Source organism: Halictus rubicundus, chromosome 2, assembly GCF_050948215.1.
Source record: "Halictus rubicundus isolate RS-2024b chromosome 2, iyHalRubi1_principal, whole genome shotgun sequence".
In the NCBI taxonomy this organism is placed as follows: domain Eukaryota; kingdom Metazoa; phylum Arthropoda; class Insecta; order Hymenoptera; family Halictidae; genus Halictus; species Halictus rubicundus.
The window spans coordinates 5,699,288-5,719,748 of record NC_135150.1 but is presented as its reverse complement, the minus strand read 5'-3'; the positions used below and the strand labels follow the sequence as shown (position 1 = coordinate 5,719,748).

Below are 20,461 nucleotides of genomic sequence, written 5' to 3'. Positions count from 1 at the left end.
GAACGTTTCGATTTACGCTCGCACCGGATAAATCGCCGACGTTTCTTATAAACCACCGTAGCGTTTTGACCTCCCGGATTTTCACCGGCAACACGTGGCATCGCGGAACGTCGAATCAGTCATTATTAGACTTCGCCCTTATTGGAAAATTAACCCTTGGAGCATCGAACAAAAACATATTGGCTACGCTCGCGAAAAGTGTCGAGAACAATGTGTCGTCGCTCAGCATTTCTACAAAAGTTTTCTGATTCTTGTTTCTAATCTTACCCGCATCAATTATGCTGGGTATTTTTCGTTTAGGTGCTTTCTAAGGGTGTGCGGCACCCTAATTATATTATTACAGTACCGCACTTGGTCTACTCATTGTTATAAATCCATAAAATCCGCAATCTATTGATACGGGTACGATTGCATTTCATCATGCTATTTAATATTTTCTATTCTTAACCAGTTCGCGACCACGGACGCGGACAAATTTCGTTTATAGGTTGGTCGCGAGATAACTCGTCTGTGGTACAGCGTAAGCGACATTGCGTCGCGAGATAACTCGTCTGTGGCACAGCGCAAGCGACATTGCGTCGCGAGATAACTCGTCTGTGGTTATCGTACGCACGGTATTTCGTCGCGAGATAACTCGCCCGTGGTCGCGAAGTAGTTAGGTGGGGGGGGGGGACCTTGTATAAAATGAAATTTTTTAGCACTTTATCTTTTTTTTTTTGTTTAAATCGATAGGAAATTTCTTCAGGAATCCGATAAAAAAAGTTAGAAAGTGATCAGAGATGTTCTTGTACGTTATTTTCAAAATAAAGTGAACGGTTGTATTGGGCGGAGCGGCTCACGTAGTCGGGCTCTTATAGGAAAGGCTCGTGCTTTTCGAAAAGAAGAAAACACGGCTGAAGTACGACTTTTTGAGGAAGAGGAAGATCTGCTCTATGGCCCTGAAATCGCAGATTAGCAAAAAACCGCGGTAAGTTAAAATGAATTAAGATTTCTTCACGATATACGAACTCGTAATGTGTTTTTCACGTTTCTCGATACGCAAAATTTCGCACGCCGTGCAACGCAGGTCAAAAAGTAATTACTCGATCTTCATGAAACTTGGTATATATATTCTATAAATAATGGACCACAACGTGACGAGCTCCGGCATTTAAATTTTTTATTTAAAACATTGCTATTAACATAAAATCGTAACAGAAAATCCGTTTTCTTTAACTTCGCTATCTTTGTAATTTTGTAAATTTTAATAAACCAACCATGTTATTCCATATTGATTTTTTGTTTGAGATCGTTTTTGTGCACTGTACGCTGTACGGCGTATTCCCAGGATGCCATTTTCAAACCGCCATTGCGTCATTGATATTAACGATCAAAATTTATAAAAAATATTTTTGTTTACATTATAACGTTAATAAATGATTCCTCAAATTTTAAATCAATCTACGGATTACATTTAATAAAAAATGCTTGAAAAACAGGCCATTTACACAATGTTCCCCCTTAAGGTATGACAAATTGATTGTTGATCGTGTTAAAAGAAGAATATAATCTTACTACCCGTAGCTTTAACGCGTTCATGATAATATTTGTATATTATTATAATAAAGTAATGTTTATACTGCCACGCGTTGCGTATCAGGAAGCTGAACAAACGCACAAACAAGCGCATTCCAGCTAGAAATGTTCTCACCGGTCTCACTTTTCAACATTTATACCCCTCTTTCACTTCTACTGATACTTTCCTCGGAATACCCGATCATAGTGATAGAGGCGTTGCTGTTCAATCAATTTCCGCATGTAGGTCAATAAAGTTCTGATTGCTTCGAAATTATAGAATGCACCGAGGCTGGGATACGCGAGATCGTTGCATATCGAAGCCGAATGCATGTCACGGCGTAAGCCGACGAAAGCCCGGTGTGTACGCGTTTCCCGGTATCTAATCGGTGAAACCCGCTATCGATGATCACCGACGTCTGTCATATGAATGCGTTACGATAAAGAAACGCCTATGCACGATGAGAACCGGCACGCAGCTAGCTCGCGGCGTCATCCGAATGCCGATCGTGACCAACCGGAGTATGCGACGACGAAGGTAGATATCTACTCGCGGACGAAAATAAAACACCGGCGAGGCGCGTGCTGCACCGTTAAATTAATAAATTTTTATAGGCAACACTCGACGAAGCGAGCTGACTTTCACGCGAACGCGGACGCGCTAGGGCGAACGGGCATCAAAAGAGACGCGCCACGATCTCTCCGCGTTAATGGCCTAACGGAAAGTATCGAATCTCGGGAAATGACCGTTTGCAGAGCATTACTTACCCTTCGGGAACGAGAATATCTGCTCTCTTGAATTTGCAAAATTTGTTACATACCTACACTTAAAGGGTATAACCGGATAAGATGGTTGAAAGTACCCTTGGACCAAATGGAGAAGCTAATGGACCGTTCGATAGGGCACCAAGAAAAACCATGTTGTTTTTAACCCTATATTTCGACCGGGAGGATAGTTATAGGGTAAAATTGAAAAGATTAGATCTATTTTCCCTATTCAGTCATATGTGAAAATTCTGAAAAAAAATCTAACAGACGTCGAACACCCACATACGTATACTGTGATTAATTCAGATTTTTAGGTAGGGCATTCTGGTTGTAAAAAATCGAAAACCTCAAAAAAGATCGGAAAAATGCAAATTTCGCATTGAAGTTTAAGGGCGACGTCATTTATATTTTTACAGTATCAGCGTATAGGTATAAGTATTGTTCCTGAATTTTCCCAGACTTTACGGTGAAGTTTCGGCCAAGTTTGTTTACGTTTACATTCGATATTTATACGAATATTGATACGATATTTATATCAGTTTGATTTCATTAATGAAGCTGAGAATCTCCCATTACGTAAGCGTTCACAGTGAATTTACATTTTTCATCCTTTTTTACGTGTATGACCTCAAATGACCTTGAATGACTATATCGTTGAAATTGTCTCGAGAAGGGCTGCAATCGTAGGAGTACAAGAATTCGTGGTTCCATTAGTAGAAAAACTAAGTTGACCTTCAAATCTCCTAAGCACCTCCACCTGAAGAAAAGTTACGTACATCACGTAATGGGCCTTTCGAGACCAAACGACTTTTGTCTGAAACCTTTCTTCTTATCTCAAAAAAACGCAGAAGTTATTCAGGCTGCTTGTCTTAGGCGATTCGTGCTGTATAAGTGACGAATAAAATGTAACCGCTTGTTTCTTATTTTCGTATAGGACACAAGCTTTTGCAAACATCTAATTCCAATATATGTGTTTCGCAATCGAAAGGTTAATCAACCATAGAGAAAATGGAAATCACAAAGTTGTAATCATTTGGACTTACCTTGTTGCTGATTCGTGATACAAGTGTTTCGATGTGACATTGCCATTCCAAGGCACGTAGAAACAGCAGATGCCAACGACGTTCCAGAGATCTTACGATTCGCAAAGCCTGCGGCGGTTCCCACTGCTCTCGTTCGTTCTCTCGTTCCTGTTGTTTCTCTAGTTCTTGTTGTTTCTCTAGTTCTTGTTGTTTCTCTAGTTCGTGTTGTTTCTCTAGTTCTTGTTGTTTCTCTAGTTCTTTTTGTTTCTCTAGTTCTTGTTGTTTTTCCAATTGTTGTGTGTACACTTTGTCGCCCAGCTTGACCACCGAACTGACAATTCGACCGTGCGCCTCTATGTCCTGTTGGAGTACCTGTAATCATTCAAAATACATTTCGTTATTACCGGTTCTTCTGAATAGTAGGCAAAGTGAGATGTAGGCAGTGATTTCTCTATATATGTCGTCAAGGCCTGGATGATAAACATCGCGGAATTATCCCCACTACCGCGGCAAGACCTGTGTTGTTGACATATATCGAGACTTCAACGTACTGGTTAACACGTTAACAAGCACGTCGATCACGTATGAGTGACACTAATCTTCTACTAGGTTTAGAAATTCATTTTTATTGTGATATATTTGAATACATAGAATTTTATTAGGACTTGTAGAGCACGGAAGAGTTAGCCTAACACAATCCTCTGCGTTTTTTAACTTTCTAGTTTCGGGTTTATCAAATTATATTATTCTAATTTTATGCAAATTTATGGAATTGATATTCGGCACGTGGTAACACTGTTTATGAATGATTAACACAAAGAATAAGTGTAAATAACTGGAATAAGTAGTACTGATAATATATTTGGGAAATATAAGTATGTGTCAGTACTTCTTGGTATACAAAAAATAAAACAAGGTATGTAAAGAATTATACGATTAATTATAAAATGGTTGACGAAAAACTACCGAGTAGTACAATATTTTATAGATTTAATGCAAAGAAATGAAGTATGGGAAAGTAAATCTGAAAAACTGAGTTATGAGCATAAATTTAAATCACAAAGGTAACTTCAATGAAATCTACAGTTTCTTAAGGAAATCAGGAAGAGTATTGACACATGAGAAATTTTCTGATAATTTCCCACTATGTTAGTAAGCAACTAAATAGTAGAAAATAAAAGTAAGTAGAATTATATGTGCTGAAAGCTGGAGTAATTAATAATAATGGCATGATCTTTTAAATTTCGACAGCATTATTTAATACCACAGAATGTAAGAATAATGTAATGTATACAATTACTGATAACACTGTCCAACAAAATAAACCTTTTTTCGTGTTTTGCAGTACCTGTTGGGTGACTCTTATAGACTTTGTCATTCCAAAACCAAATCCGAAAGCAGAATTGCTCTATCACGCAACGTTTTCGAAAAATATTGGTTTTTGTAAAAATGCATGATTTTGATAAAAAATAACGTGTTACGCAAAAACTAAACATGCGAGAAAGTTCAGGTTTGAGCCCAAAGATAGAGGGGACTCTTCTCTACATATCCATATAGCCAATTATATTTTTATGTAGTTCCTAATAGTTGTAAATGGTTGTTAAAGTTTGAAAAAGAGCCGACGCGGGTACTTTATACGCTCTATTTTTGTATTTATGTGAAAAATCCTTTATCTAGGAGGAATTTACTATACAGGAATGCATTCTACAGACATTTCTGGTAAAGAAACCATTCACGAAAAGTATTTGGTTCGGTTAGTATATGAGCAGGTTCAGAAAATATTGCAGCCTTTTCTCGACTCGCCAGGGTCGTGAACTTTTCCGAATGTTTAGTTTTTGTGTAACACGTCATTTTTTATCAAAATCATGCATTTTTACAAAAACCAATATTTTTCGAAAACGTTGCGTGATAGAGCAATTCTGCTTTCCGATTTGGTTTTAGAATGACAAAGTCAGGTAATGCAAAATAGGTATTGCAAAATAAATTTGGTGTTGGATAGTGTAATTAGTAAACGTTATAAAGTATCACAAGTACAGTTAAAGACATCAAAATTTTCTTTATCCTCCATTGTCAAGAATTACGAAAACTCAATTAAGCGTTTAAATGTAGCACGACGCTATTAAGTGTTTTCCATTTACGTGATTCACAAACAATAGAAATTCAGTTACCCAATAATACTAAATTTAGCACGAATAGAGCTATTTGCACCAGTTACGAAAGACTTCATTTACAATTTACATTATAATGATTCGTTATTCTGTTCACCCGCCGAAAGTCAGCGCCTAATAAATAACGAAGCATTACTATTTGGTTATTGTTACCTAAATAATGAACGATTCGACAAAGTCCCGACACAATACTGTGCTATTAAAAGATCGAGGTCATTCAACATTCAGTCGTATTCACAATGAGCTGTTCTCAAAAAGAAAAAAAAAACAAACATTGAACAAGAACGTCCATCATCTGTCTGACATAATCATCAATCAAGAATCCTGTTTCAAAATTGCTTTTATGGAAAGTGGACCGTGAAAAATTGAGCGAGATATGCGAGCAAAAAATGCTAATTAAGTCCAAAATTGCAAGTCGAAAGTTAAAATAAGTGGAATACATATGTGACAATATTAATAATCTCATTAATAGATTGTAATTATTATATATTTAAAATATCGAAAGGTTATCGTGATTCTTATTTTATATCCTTTTCCATGTAATTATATATAGAAAAAATAATATTCGTTAAATTATTTCATTATTATTATTATTACATTATTATTATTATTGTTATTATTATTATTTCATTGAATCACTGATAAATTGTATATTTTGTGTTTTGTTTTACTAACTGTTTTAAGATACAATGATCGTACTGTAATAAAAAACCTGCTCTTAATAATGAAGATGAATAAATAAATAATTAATTAATAATGAAGATAGCTGGGCGTTTTTTATTCGTACTGTGGCAATTAAAGATAAGTGCACTGTAAATGATAATCATTTTATTATATCCACTATAAGTGACGGATAATCATGGAAGATATAAGGTGAAATTATGACAATGAACATAAACACTTTATGAAGATAAATTGTTAGCAATGAATATGTATGTCGTGTCGGTGAAAGAAATTCAAGAGAGACTGAAAGAAACAGTTATCTTTTGCGTTTATTTTTTTTTTTGGTTCGTGTGGAATTTTTATGGAAATGAATTAGCTTAAAAAAATGTGTTCTGGGAACAAGCATTTTACAATTGTATAACAAAAGTGCCGTGAAAACAAATTATTTTAGACTGTTTATTAAAACATAGTTTCGCGAAAGAAGAAACAGACAGACACTTCGAACTGTGAATTACTTACACAAATACAATATTACGAAATTTACTCAAAATGTTTCAGTGCTTGTGACAATGATTGAAAACTTGTTTAATATCGAGTTCCTGTTATAAGAAAATTTATTCCGTTGATAGGAAAATATTCAATAACGTTTCTGCATCTGCATCAATCGGAACTCATAACGTGAAAACTTTCTTTGTGAAAGGTCCGCTGTCGATATTTTAAATAGGAGCTATTAAAAAGTTCCATAACTCTTCCGATCCTTTGGAATTCGAAAGGACCAATGCATCCAAGTTGAAGGGTAGATGACGTTAAATATCGCATCTGTATTCTATTATCAATTGGAAATCGCGGAGGATGAAAAATTGAGCGGAGGGTTATTAAGCGCGCAGCCATTCGAAAGTAGCCGGAAGCTTAAACGAAGCTCGATTTATGGACTTTAAATTACGTTTTGACTGAGTACCGTTATCGGAGATGATCGCCGAAAGTCTTTTTTCACGTTGGCCAGCGGATGATTAAGTTATGCCTTTGGAGGTAGGCGGCGCGGCGCGAGGATGTACGATTAAAGGGTACATTAAACTTCGCGGCCGTAGAAACGGCGCTCAAGAAATTAATGATTCCCCGGAATTTCGATAAAAAAAACAACAATGAACAACTCCCGTAATACCTCGGCTAACTTTTACTGTAAATCGTACAGAGCAAGACTTGGAGTCATCCTAGTAAACGCCGCATGCTAAAGGATATTGTGCCGAGGTCGATACACAGTGGATACAAAAATTATTTCACAACTAAATCATCGATATTTAAACTGGGAAATTTAAATGAAATTTCGTAAGAAAAAAATAGCACAACAATGAACGCGGTCTCATTCTAAAGCTTGAAGCTTCTACTTTCACATCCCTGAATTCATTTTTTTAAAGATGTTTTCATTTGATATAGCGGATGGAAAACTGAATACATGTTTTGCCTCGAAAATTATACAAATGCAAAGGTCTGTAAAAACGTCAACAAATTTTTTCGAACATTTAGCGTTCAAATATTTTTTGGATCCACTGTAACGGTCCTAACTGGGGCGCAAAGTTAGTTTACATGTCAGTTCGGGAATACTATTTCGTCGGTTGTTTTTCGCCGTGTGCCATTTCAAGAGGAAATTCATTTATCTAGAATGACGGAACAAGTTGTTAGTTGTAATACGCGTGCATGCCCGTTATGGCATCTTTACGTCTATTACAGTGACTTCACAGAACACGATTATAGAATGTCGAACAAGTGATTGGACATTGTCGAGATACCAACTGCAATTTTTGACGTATGTGCACTCAAAGTTGGGGTCGTGACATGGTGGGTTATGTGCTACATACGTGGCCCAGAAATCAGTATTGTTGAATTAGTGTACAGAATAGAGCAGCTTTGTGCTCATCGAATGATTTCATTTAATAACATGAAAGAATGCTCTACACAAAATATGCATGGAACTGGATGTAATGTAATTGTAAATTTCTTTATGTAAACGGAGAGACAGAGAAAATTTCAAAGTCATCTCCATTGTGTAAGAGAAATATCTTCTCATCAGTACATCGACTTCATGCATTTATGACGTATGCAAAATAGAGTATAAAGGAGCGTCTATACTAATCACAATTAAAAGTCTGTTTTATTTTGAAAAATCTTCTAGCCGATGAAAGAAACTTTTAACACAATACATGAAAAGATTTGCAACCATTAACTATTAATTATTGCCAAATGTAGTGGTAAAATTGGTAAAAATTTGGCAAAATAGTGGTAGTTGGCACAAAGTTTTTGTATTTTTCTGTTTAGTCTATTGGCGGTATTATTTACAAGAGTGTTTTGCAATAGTATAAACAACACTTATATTAGTTTCGATTTAATGAAATACAATTTACCTGTAAACATTATTCTCTCCTTATAGTAAAGGAAATGATTAGAAATAAAAATGAGGTGTAACATATAATATTAATATTTAATATTTCTAGTCGTAATTATATTCTGCTGTATCTACACTAACAACGTATAATCGTAAGATATCATACCAACCTAATGGATATTAAATCTTATGCTAACCCTAATGTATAGCTTTATAACTCCCAATGGAGAGCTTCACTTAAGCTTTCAAATAACAAAAAACTATATAGAATGTGGATAAAGTTATTGCGCCACCCGGTATATCGAACTTGCAATTTTCTGCACATCGAATACAATGTCAACCGTAACCGAATCCTGTGCTTAAGATCGACTTATTAGCATGAATCATTTATATCATGTTAATACGATCTGAGATCAGAGAAAGACAATATTTGCACTAACAGAATGATAGAGCGTTCTACGGAGAGGGTTCTGAACCTTCGGAGAGAGCTACTCGGAGTTTGCACGCATATGCAGACCACTTCAGACGCACTCAATGCCATGGAAGCCACCTCAGACTCAAATGGTACTCTAGGAACCTCTTCGTATCTCATATGACACAAGCCACATAAGGCCTGAATCATACATGCGGACTAAAACTGGCTCATATGACACGTTGAAGAGCGCTTTACATTTGTACAACTCAATAAGACAACTTCAAGCTCATACGACACGGTAGAAGCTATAGTAACTCGTACAATGGATGGATAAGCGAAAAGCAATACTCTAGAAATCATCGTAGACTCGTATGTTACAGATTACGGGTTTTATGTAAAATAAAATTATTATTTATGTAACGACGACATTTTTTAGGAATATTTCTAAATAATAAAGAAAAATGTGAAGCGCATAAGATTTACTAATTTTTTATGTATAAAAAAATATTTAATAACAATTTTTTTTATCTTACATAAATTATTTTTATAGTGTTCATTGGAGCACTACCAAAAAATACCTAATGCATTTTTGCGACAGTGGTCCAGTGAACGAAAACTTTGTTTATTTAACATAAAAAATTATTATTACATATTTTTTTATATGTATGAATGTCACATTTTTTTTTTATTATCTGATATGTATCTCTTAAAAATTTCACCTGAAACATCAAATAATCGTGACTTCAGCGCGATTCATTCTTGGAAATTCCGAAAGTTGATATTTAAACTTAAATTGCGGCGAAAGCATCTCGAAGTATCTCATGACATTTTGCACATAGCTAGATCAATATTATAACTTGCCAAAACGATTAATTCCAGATCGAAGCTATTCAAAGGATTTTTTGTATTCCTACATAAATAAAAAATGAGCGTAACGCAAAGGGGTTTCAGGTTAGTCCATATTATTTAATGTTAAACAACTTTTTTTGGAAAATTTTTTTGCCAGTTAATAGTTGAAACCATTTGCAATAACCCATATGATTTGTAGACCCCTAAGTATTCAATTATAGACGGAGTAATTACATAACTATCGCACTGGAAAACGGATGAATTCCCAGGAGCGAAGAAATGGTTATTTACCATGCGTATATCTCCGTAAAAAAAATTTTTCCAAAAATCTGATTTTGGCACATCATGCACGCACTATTAGGCTATACAAAAATCATTTTTTTTTATAAAAATCGAAAATTTATAAAATGGATTTTTTGCCGCCTAGACACCACTGTGCGGCGCGGCGCGCTTGGCCGCGGGTGGCACAAAAGCTACTATAGTGCTACGTAGCTACGTTCAAACTGATGCTTTCCACGGAAGCCGCTATAGTCGCGTACCGTTCAAACAGATGCTTTCCACGGAAATCACTATAGTGACGTACAGTACACAAGAGGTTAAGGAGTTACTAACGAAAGACGCGATCCAATCAGAGCAAGGCTACAGCGGACAGATTGCGGCTCGGCCAATGCCAACGCCATGCTCACCGAGCTCCTGTCGCCGAACCGGAATCTGTCTGCTGTAGCCGTGTTTTTCGTTAGTAACTCCTGAACAAAGCCGCGGAGAACATTTTCGTACAGGAAAAAGTTTCCTCAAATGACCTTAGGCAATCATGCCTTTTAAGGAAAAAATACAACATTTTTGGGACGCTCTGTATTGAACACGACGCCGTGATAATACTACAAACGTTTACACTAAATGTTTATACTTCTACAAAACTACAAGACAACAAGCAAAAAAGTCCCAAAACACGTATCCCCTATTTCGGATAAAACATCACATACCCGAGTTTACGTCAAAATTAATTAACAATGAATAAGAGAAGCTGAAAAAAATAGAATGTTTAAAATATTGTTTAAACAAATGATTTTCGGAATTTTCTTAGACTATTGAATTTCCCGTTCAAAACACACAATTTTTTCGACTTCTGGTTTCCGAGATATCTCAAAAAATGTGCTTTTGACTCTCAACTTTGAGGGCTGTTTTCACCCCTTCAATATATATAGACTCACAGACGATTGGCGTTCATAAAAAAACGTACGAAATATCTTTTAAAGATGTCTCACGTAAGTTTCATCCAAATCGGCTTGTGTAAGTTGAATATGTTTCTTTGTCAGAACATTTTCATTTTACATAAAGTCTGCAGATGTCTTTCTAATAGTATTTTTATGTCTGTAAACGCCTGGATGGTTTTGTATAAATGAAAAATTGTCTGCACTATGTCGTACGAGTTTGACATAGTATCTATCTTGCCGTACGATGAGATATGTATCACGAAATTCTCCCCAGAATTCCCAGGCTAGGTACATTTAATTGCGTTTCGTGAGTTTATGCTAATCTCCGTGGAATTGCAAAAATTTGTGATGATCCTATCGCACAACACGAATCGAACATGGATTCTGCCGTAATCAATGTGTCTGACGATGTTCCTGTCGTTTTGTACAAGCTCAAAGCGATCACCGTCATACCGCGCGTGCTTATGGTGATCCCTATCGCATGCTGTTACTCTATTATGGTTTCTATCGTGTCGGCTGAATCTGAGGTAGTCCCGATCACATTATACACAACTCAAACAATCCCATAGTGCTTTACGAGTAGTACACGCGATGCATTGTACCCGCTTAGTATATAGACCGTGTAATCAAGTGTCATGTTTTGAATCATGTGCGATACGTGATCGGAGTACCTGCCATAGCATGACATCAGACGCAACAACGCTCCGAATATCAATATAATACACCAAGAGTCTAATCAGCGGGATCGTTTATTGTCAGTGCGGTGTTCTAAGCTTTTCGGTTCAAAAAATGTGACGTCCTCGATGTCGAATCGAGCTTTTTGAGATAGTCAGTAAGATAAACGTCCCAGTGGCTGACTATGTCCCGGTATCCGTGCAGTAATACAAATTCCATTTATTTTTTACTTTACTTGCTAACATAATTAAAAATAAAAATTAGTAGCATAAAGTAGAAACGCTCATTAATATAAATTAAAATAATCATTATATAAAATTAAAAGTTATTATTTTGAAACATGTGTCATACTTATAGCAAATCTTGAAGTATTCCTTGAGCTTTTACTAAGAAATCTCGCTAATTTATTAAGGGAATATTTCACTACATCTGATATTTTATGTTACGAGAATGAATTAATGAAATAAATATACTTTAGTATGTAACCTAAATATTCGAACGTGCAAGAAAATTAATTTTTTTCTATGAAATTATAAGATTTACGTATTGGGACAACAGTTTCCTCAGTGCACCAGTAGGGGACCGTTTTGTTGCACCAGTAATTGACCGATAGTAGCACGTGAGTTTTCATGTGAAAATATTGAGGATTTAACTGTGTTATATAGTAAATTATAATAAATAGTGTTTATTTGTGACATCTGTGTATTCTTGACGTAAGTATATGTGCAGTATTTTGTACATAACCTCAATATTTTAGATTCATATAAAATTAAACTTTATCTTCTTTCTTCTATAAATTAAGCATGGCAGAAACGAAAACACATAAATATACACAAGATCAATTAAAACAAACTTTTGAAGCTGTATCGGAAGAGGTAACAGTGACAGCGATTGACAGCAAATTATATTGAGAATGATTATCCTTTTCCCCACTCCTTTTTAATTTAAATGACGAATTAAAAATCCCTCCCTTCCTTTTCCTTTTTGATTCATTAGCCCGTAACTCTGCCTTCACACAGATTAAGATTTGTTTCCCTACTTTTCATCCCCTTCGACGACGCTATTCCCCCACGCTTCCGCCACGGGCCGGTCACATGACGCGTTTCGTCTCTGTCGTGTATGTACTACAAGGTCACGTGACTAATTCGGTACTAGCAAAGAGAGGATAACTTTTTCCCCTTAATTCTAGTTAATTCCCCTGATGTGGCGAGTCTGCTCTCACATATGCCCGCTACAAGGCTTGCAGAACAGCACTGGTATAAACGATCAGACTTAGTAATAATCATTACTAATTACAAGATAATGAAGTTTGCACCTTACATTATAATTAATGTTTATTTTAGAGAGAATAACTTAATATTGTCACTAATTTTATTACAATCGTTTTTAAGAGGGCCGCGCAGTGGTGCCAAATGGCCAAAAAGCGGCAAAAAATCTGTAAAAGCGAAACTATCCGACGAATTTGTTTGAAAATTTGTGGAGAGATTGCCACAGGTACAACGCTTATTTGGCAAACAAATTTTTGTAAAAAGTTGTTAACATTAAGTAATATGGGCTAATCGAAAATCTCTGTTTTCTGCTCATTTTTTATTTATGGAAGCATACAACAAATCCTTTAATAGATTTTGGTCTGGAACTAATCGTTTTGGCAAGATGTAATATTGATCTCACTTTCTGCAAAAAATCATGAGACCCTTCGAGACCCTTTCGCCACAATTTAAGTTTAAATATCAACTTTCAGAATTTCCAAGAGGGAATCGTGCGGAAGTTACGATTATTTGATGTTCCAGGACAAATTGTTTAGGAATATTTCTAAATAGTAAAGAAAAATGTCAAGTGCATATGATTTATTCATTTTTTATGTATAAAAAAATATTTAATAACAATTTTTTTTATCTTACATGAATTAGTTTTATAGCGTTCAATGGAGCACTACCAAAAAATACCTGTTGCATTTTTGCGACAGTGGTCCAGTGAACGAAAACTTTGTTTATTTAACATAAAAAATTGTTATTAAATATTTTTTTATATGTACGAATGTCGCATTTTTTTATTATCTGATATGTATGCCTTAAAAATTTCACCTGAAACATCAAATAATCGTGACTTCCGCGCGATTCATTCTTGGAAATTCCGAAAGTTGATATTTAAACTTAAATTGCGGCGAAAGCATCTCGAAGTATCTCATGACATTTTGCACAAAGCTAGATCAATATTATAACTTGCCAAAACGATTAGTTCCAGATCGAAGTTATTCAAAGAATTTTTTGTATTCCTCCATAAATAAAAAATGAGCGTAACGCAAAGGGGTTTCAGGTTAGTCCATATTACTTAATGTTAAACAACTTTTTTTGGAAAATTTTTTTGCCAGTTAATAGTTGAAACCATTTGCAATAACCCATATGATTTGTAGACCTCTAAGTATTCAATTATAGACGGAGTAATTACATAACTATCGCACTGAAAACTGATGAATTCCCAGGAGCGAGGAAATGGTTATTTACCATGCGTATATGTCCGTAAAAAAATTTTTTTTCAAAAGTCTGACTTTGGCACATCATGCACGCACTATTGGGCTATTCAAAAATAATTTTTTTTTTTATAAAAATCGAAAATTTATAAAATGGATTTTTTGCCGCCTTGTCGCCTTGATGACTCTGTGTAACCACGCAAACATAGAACTGCCTGTCACAAGGCGTCTGAAACTGCGCCTCGCGGTTCCGACATTTTTCACTACTAGCGCCACTGTCACTGTCAGGCAGTATGCTGCCGAATATTACAAATTACTCCACGATAACGTACAAATAGGCATTTTGGAGACCGTATAGTCCTAGATTGGACTTTTAGGAAACCAAATTGACCACATCTGAATTGCTCATTACGATATTGAAGCGTCAGTTTGAGTCCCCTTGAACTCTTGCAAGTTTTGTATACGTATATGGGTTATTCTATGGGTATGTGGTTACACAGAGTCATCAAGGCGGCCTTCTTAAGTAAACCAATAGCACTGACCAGCGATTCAAATTTAGCAGAAGGAAATCATTGATTTTCTTAGTACATTAATATAGCACCAGTGACTATCTTTACGTAAACTGCGAGATTGTGGACAACACATATCCGTGACAGTGGTAGCGAATGCGTTGAACGGACCCAAAGTAATATTATCGCGCGACAAACCTTTTCTGTCACAACGATGCACCACAAATGGAATACTTCTCGACACACTGCAAAAACAGACTATCACCAATTGCTCTGAACGATCTGCGCCGGATTTTTTTTCCACAATGAACTTATTCGGTCGCAATAGGCACGACTACTCTTTCCCCTTGTTAATTCCTCATTCCCATTAGGGAAACAATGATTACTTCTATTCTTAGACCGAACGGCAAGCGTGGCCGAACTGCCCAACCGTTCAAGCATGATTTATTATCAAAAACACATGAGCGCGCCGCGGCGGAGTTGTTTCCCAGATAAATGAGCGGTTCCCGGAGAGCATTTCTTTGCGAGTTGCACACAATCTCGCCGGCCGTATCGATCCGGGCCGTAGGTGTTACGGGCCGCGATATTAATGGCACCAAAGCCGTGAAGCCCAATACGAAACGACCATGCTTTTACTCATTTTTCACCGGCGAGTGCACGCCGACCGCCGCGCGCTTCCTCCTTTCGATGAACAGACCAGGTGAAATTCATCAATTGCTCGCGCTCGAGCGCGGGTAATGAGCGGTAAACAAAAAAAGCGCGTCTATCTCGAAAGGAACACGGATAGGCGACGCAGGAGAGCTCGCGGGAACAACGCGGTTCTCCGCGGTGGTTTCTTGTAACGGCAGGAGGAACACACACATACACACACACACCCACCGGTAGACATGATTCCTGGTAAGAAGGAAGTATAAAGCAGGATTATGATTTTCCTGCCTAGAGCGGGATTGAAGCGCGCGATAAGAACCGGCAGACAACGCGCCACGCCGCGCGGTCTTTCTTTTTGCTCCCACTCTGCTTTCATTCTCCCGTGCATAATCATCGTTTGCACATAATCAGCCGTCGGTTTTGCTTAAATTAACGACGCGTACTTCGCGCACAGCCTCGGTGCCGTTACGTCGTGGCACTTTTCTGGGGAAACCGATCCTGCAGCAGTTTCACGGATAAGTACAGGGTGTCTAGAATGTGTTGGTCGTGCGTGCCATCGGCGCTAATTGGACCTTTACAACCCTTCGTTTTAGAATGTTGTTTCGAACAAGGAATGTTAACGTTACAATTTTCTTGGAAATTAATGCGTTGTACTTGGCAAGAGTGTGGAAAGGTCTAAAGCTACAACTGAAAACCGGTATGATTTTCATATCGGTATTGCACTAAGGCTGTACCTAGTGTTCCTGATTTCTCAACATTTTTCATTTCTCGAGAACTGAGAAATAAGACTATATTTCTCGATCATTCTCCAGAATTTTCAAGAATTTTTCATAAAATAAAAAAATATTGGGAAACTTTTACCAAACTTTTATAAAGTGAAACATTACGCTTTTGTTTTGAAATGACTTCATAAGAAGCATAATGCGTCTAATGTAGAATCAGACAATCTACTTCTTTTTTTTTTTTGTAACAAAATCTGTAGCCGTAGAAAGACTTCTTTCACTTTGTTTGGATGTTGGCTTTATCGTATACAGAACATCCAAAAGTTGCTGAAGATTGGGTGTCCTTTTTAATGTGGACTCAAAATTTTGGAGTTCCTTTGTTAGCCGCTAAACTCTTGACACTAAATTCTTGAAGGCTATCTGCAATTTCTAATTCTAACTGTTTTTCCAGTGATAGTTCCTCATTCTGGGAATCTGAAAGTTTTTCACTATTTTCATAAGAATCATTGTTATATTTTCCAAAAAGTCTGCTTAGAATTTGTTTTGCCATTTTATACATATCTGAATTGGATGTTAAATTAAAAAATGTATCTTCTGAATCTTTTTGCAGAGATTCTGGATTATGCAGATATTCTATAAGGGACACAACAATCTTAATAACAACAAGAAACTCATTACTCGATTCAGTATTCAGTTTTTCTAAAGTTTTAAATAAGAATTTAAGAGAATTTAAGAATTTATATGTTATAAAATAAATGAGATTCATAAGATTTTTCCTAAATTTAAATTTCTTGAGAAATACTGGAATTTTTCTCGAGAAATGAGAAATAATCGATTATAAAATTTCTCGAGAGATCCTCGAGAAAGAATTCTCGAGAAGGAACACTAGCTGTACCCAAAATTGATGTAATACCGAAGTCGTTACAGCGCAGTAAGCAATCTGCTCTTGATTTGCTATGAATTTGCCACCACAACTTGTCTACAAATTCCAACCCATCTGTTTCCGCATTTAGGCTCGGTATTTGAGTGAACAGTTTGCAGGGCAAGTCGTAAAGAGGGCAGGTCGGTCGCAATAAGAGCGGACCTAACCTTACTTTAAGAGTAAATATCAGACAAAATTGTTATGATCGTTATTTTAAGATTTCTAAATATTCAAATTACTGAAAATACATGAAACTTACCATTGTATAATTTAGAAAGTTAAATAAAATTCCGTTTTCCCTCCTACAGCAAGGTTTACTCCGATTTTGCCCGATATTTACTCTTAGAGTCAGATTAGGTCCGCTCTTAGTGCAACCGACCTGCCCTCTTTGCGAGGGCAAAGTTTGGCCTCGATTTGGCATGGAATTCCGCCTGTAAACTTTGCACTCGAATACCGAGCCATCTGTTTTAGGCTCGGAATTTGTAGATACATTTTGGTCAGCAAATTTATAGCAAATACGGACCAAATTCTGCTCCAAGCATGGTCTTGGCACCAAACTGAACGCCTTTCGCTCGCAAAGCACGATTACAAAAATTCATCAAAATTTACTCGAAACAGATTTGGCTGACTGGAAATACCGAAATCGTTACGATACCAGTATTTGTTCGGTTTTCCTTTTACCTCCAAAGCGTAGCGAAGCTGCGGCTACAAGAAAGAATACAATGTTTCGTTTATCGATGTCTAGCGACCGCGGTCGCGGAGGCACCGATTGGTCTTGACATTCCAACATTCTATGTATACAATGTGTCAACTATTGTAAATTGTAATATCGTATTCTTTTCCACTTACAAACATAGTGTATACTGTTGGGGTCAAAATTAAGTGGGAACCCTTTACAAGCCAATAACTTTTCCAAAATTAGATCAATCGACTTGAGATTTTTGAGATATTAGAAAGATGTTTACTAATAACTAACATCTATTGAAATATCGACAGACTTAAAAAGGCCAAGTAATTGCAGTAGTATCTTTCATTCACGACATACACCTTACAAATCATGTTGAAAAGATAAACACTACGTTGTAAAGAATTAAATAAACAAGTCGTTAATAAACTGAGATTTTGATACAGCTCACAGAAAGGAAACAACTGCTTGTCACATCTATGTTTTTCAAAATGATTCTTTAAAATTGACTTGAAATTGTATGAATTCCTTCAGTTCATATATCGTTACAAACCTCTACTAAAATTCATTGAATTTTTGTAAATCTTAGAATATTAAAAATATATGGAAAAGTTCCTGTGAAACAACGATTTTCATAAGTAATAGCATACAAGCATGTCTATGTGGTTTTAGAAATTTTTATTTTTTTCTTCTATAAGAAAATAACGAATGTTACTGATATACAGAGTGTCCCAAAAATGTTGTACTTCCTTGAGGGGGATAATTCCTGACATCAATTGAAGTAACTTTTTCCTTTGCGAAAATGTTCTCCGCGGCTTTATTAAGGAGTTATTAATGAAAAACACGGACCAATCAGAGCGGGGCTATAGCAGAGGGGTCCCGGCTCGGCGACAGCTCCCGCTGAGCGTAGCGTTGGCATTGGCTGAGTCAGAATCCGCCTGCTGTATCCCCGCTCTGATTGGTCTGTGTTTTTCGCTAATAACTCCTTAACAGAGCCGCGGAGAACATTTTCGCAAAGGAAAAAGTTACTTCAAATTGCATGAGGAATCACCCCTTCCAAGGAAATACAACATTTTTGGGACCCCCTGCATGTACCTATAAATGTATCTTGACATTTTGTCTGCAAAAAGTGTTGTAATAATTTTGTAAAAAAAAAAATCTTCTGAAATACATAACAACACACTGCTCGGATTAGAATAACGCTTTAAGTTTTGTAGATCTTTCAAGGTTCTCAACTGCCTTTTTCAAGTAACTGCCTTATCTAGAATGTTAACGCTAGGCTTGCGGAGCACAAAAGTAACTATTTTATATTACTTGATAAAAATAACAAGAATGTATTTATCCAAATTTTCAACCGTTTTTATTAGAATATATACCGAAAGAAATAAATTTGTTTAATCATTTTTCGTAGATGCAATTTTACAATATTCATAAATTGAATATATTAGAACCCGTGGTTTTGACATGCCATGTAAACCTAGTGTTAAAGAACCATGGGAGAACTACTGATAGATGAGCTACACGGGCAAGGCAATCGGTAGTTTTCATTTGCTAATGCTAACACGTGTTGCTGTCTCTTGACTTCGTAACCCAGTCTCTCCGACATCCGTACCCCTACGTTGTCCTAACTATCTAGGTCACTGACGATAGTGTTCCTTGCTGATGGGGCTCCTTTGTCGACAGGTCTCTTATGGCATTTCAACACTGTAAATCTAATAGAAAGTCCTGTCGTAACTGATAACTAGACTACGGGATCTGATGCAAAATAAATGTTGTTTGCATCAACTTCAGGATACAGGAACTGCATAGACATTTATTTTCCTTTTTGATAATGCGAACCAGTTAAAAATAATAGAATAATATTTCTTAATTCTTTAAATATTTTCACCCAATATTCTGAAGATATTCTCTAGAATGTGATTCCTTGGGCATATAAGTTTTTATTAATTAATTAATTAATAAGCATACAATACCTATATAATTATAAATTATGATAACCATCTGGAAACAACTTCAGTTTTTCTGCCAAGCTAGATGGAGTAGTTTACTAGACGATTGTATAATTAAAATTTTGGAAAAATTGTGTTAGTCTGAATTACAAAAAAAAAAAAAATAAAGAAAATTCTAGAAGTTTCTTTTTATAACTTTTTCATTGTTACGAAAACTTAGAAAAATTTGTTGTATAGATTCATTGAAGTTATGTACATGCTGAAATCGTCATCGAAATTGGTCAATTGGTTTACGAGTTATAAACGATTGAAAATGGTGAAAATCTCGGGGAATATTGTAATTTTCGCCATTTTTAATCGTTTATAATTCATAAACCATTTACTCAGTTTGAATGAAATGTTCAACATGCGCATAATTTATATCAATCTACGAATGACATTTCTTAAATTTTCGTTACAAGCACAAATAAAAAAGTTGTAAGAAGCAACTTTCTCAATTCTTTTTCTTCTTCAGCCTAAACGTACTTTCTCCAAAACTTTAATTACAGATCGTCTGGTAAACGACTCCATCCAGCTTGGCAGAAAGACTGAGGAAGTTCGGACACTTATAAAATAGTAATTCTGATTTGAACTGTGTGCCATCGAATATGAGACCGACCGTAACACGATTGTCTATCGGCCTGAAGCGTTGCAGGCAATCACCCCTATCACGGATGACCATTACCTTCTCGACACCCTGTACTCGTGAGAGAGCCGGCGCTCGTGGCGATCGAGCCGATCGATTAGAAATTCATTCCGAACGACAGGCGTAGCTCGGAAAAGCTTGTAATTTCGATCGATCGATGGGT

General features: G+C 36.2%; 1 protein-coding gene and 1 long non-coding RNA gene across 7 annotated transcripts in view; one reads left to right on the top strand and one right to left on the bottom strand.

The window, feature by feature from the left end:
• Positions 1–20,461, bottom strand: part of LOC143363778 (uncharacterized) — a 306,621-nt gene that overhangs the window by 149,504 nt on the left and 136,656 nt on the right. For 5 of the 6 annotated variants that reach the window (XM_076804326.1, XM_076804333.1, XM_076804314.1 and 2 more), the window contains exon 7: positions 3,366–3,716. In XM_076804326.1, the coding sequence (XP_076660441.1) occupies positions 3,366–3,716 (351 nt within the window). The remainder of the gene's footprint in view (positions 1–3,365; positions 3,717–20,461) is intronic. The other variant, XM_076804339.1, reaches the window with a different exon arrangement.
• Positions 4,661–5,029, top strand: LOC143364174 (uncharacterized). The gene is made up of 2 exons (XR_013084011.1): positions 4,661–4,820; positions 4,873–5,029. It is a non-coding gene; the product is annotated as an uncharacterized LOC143364174 (long non-coding RNA).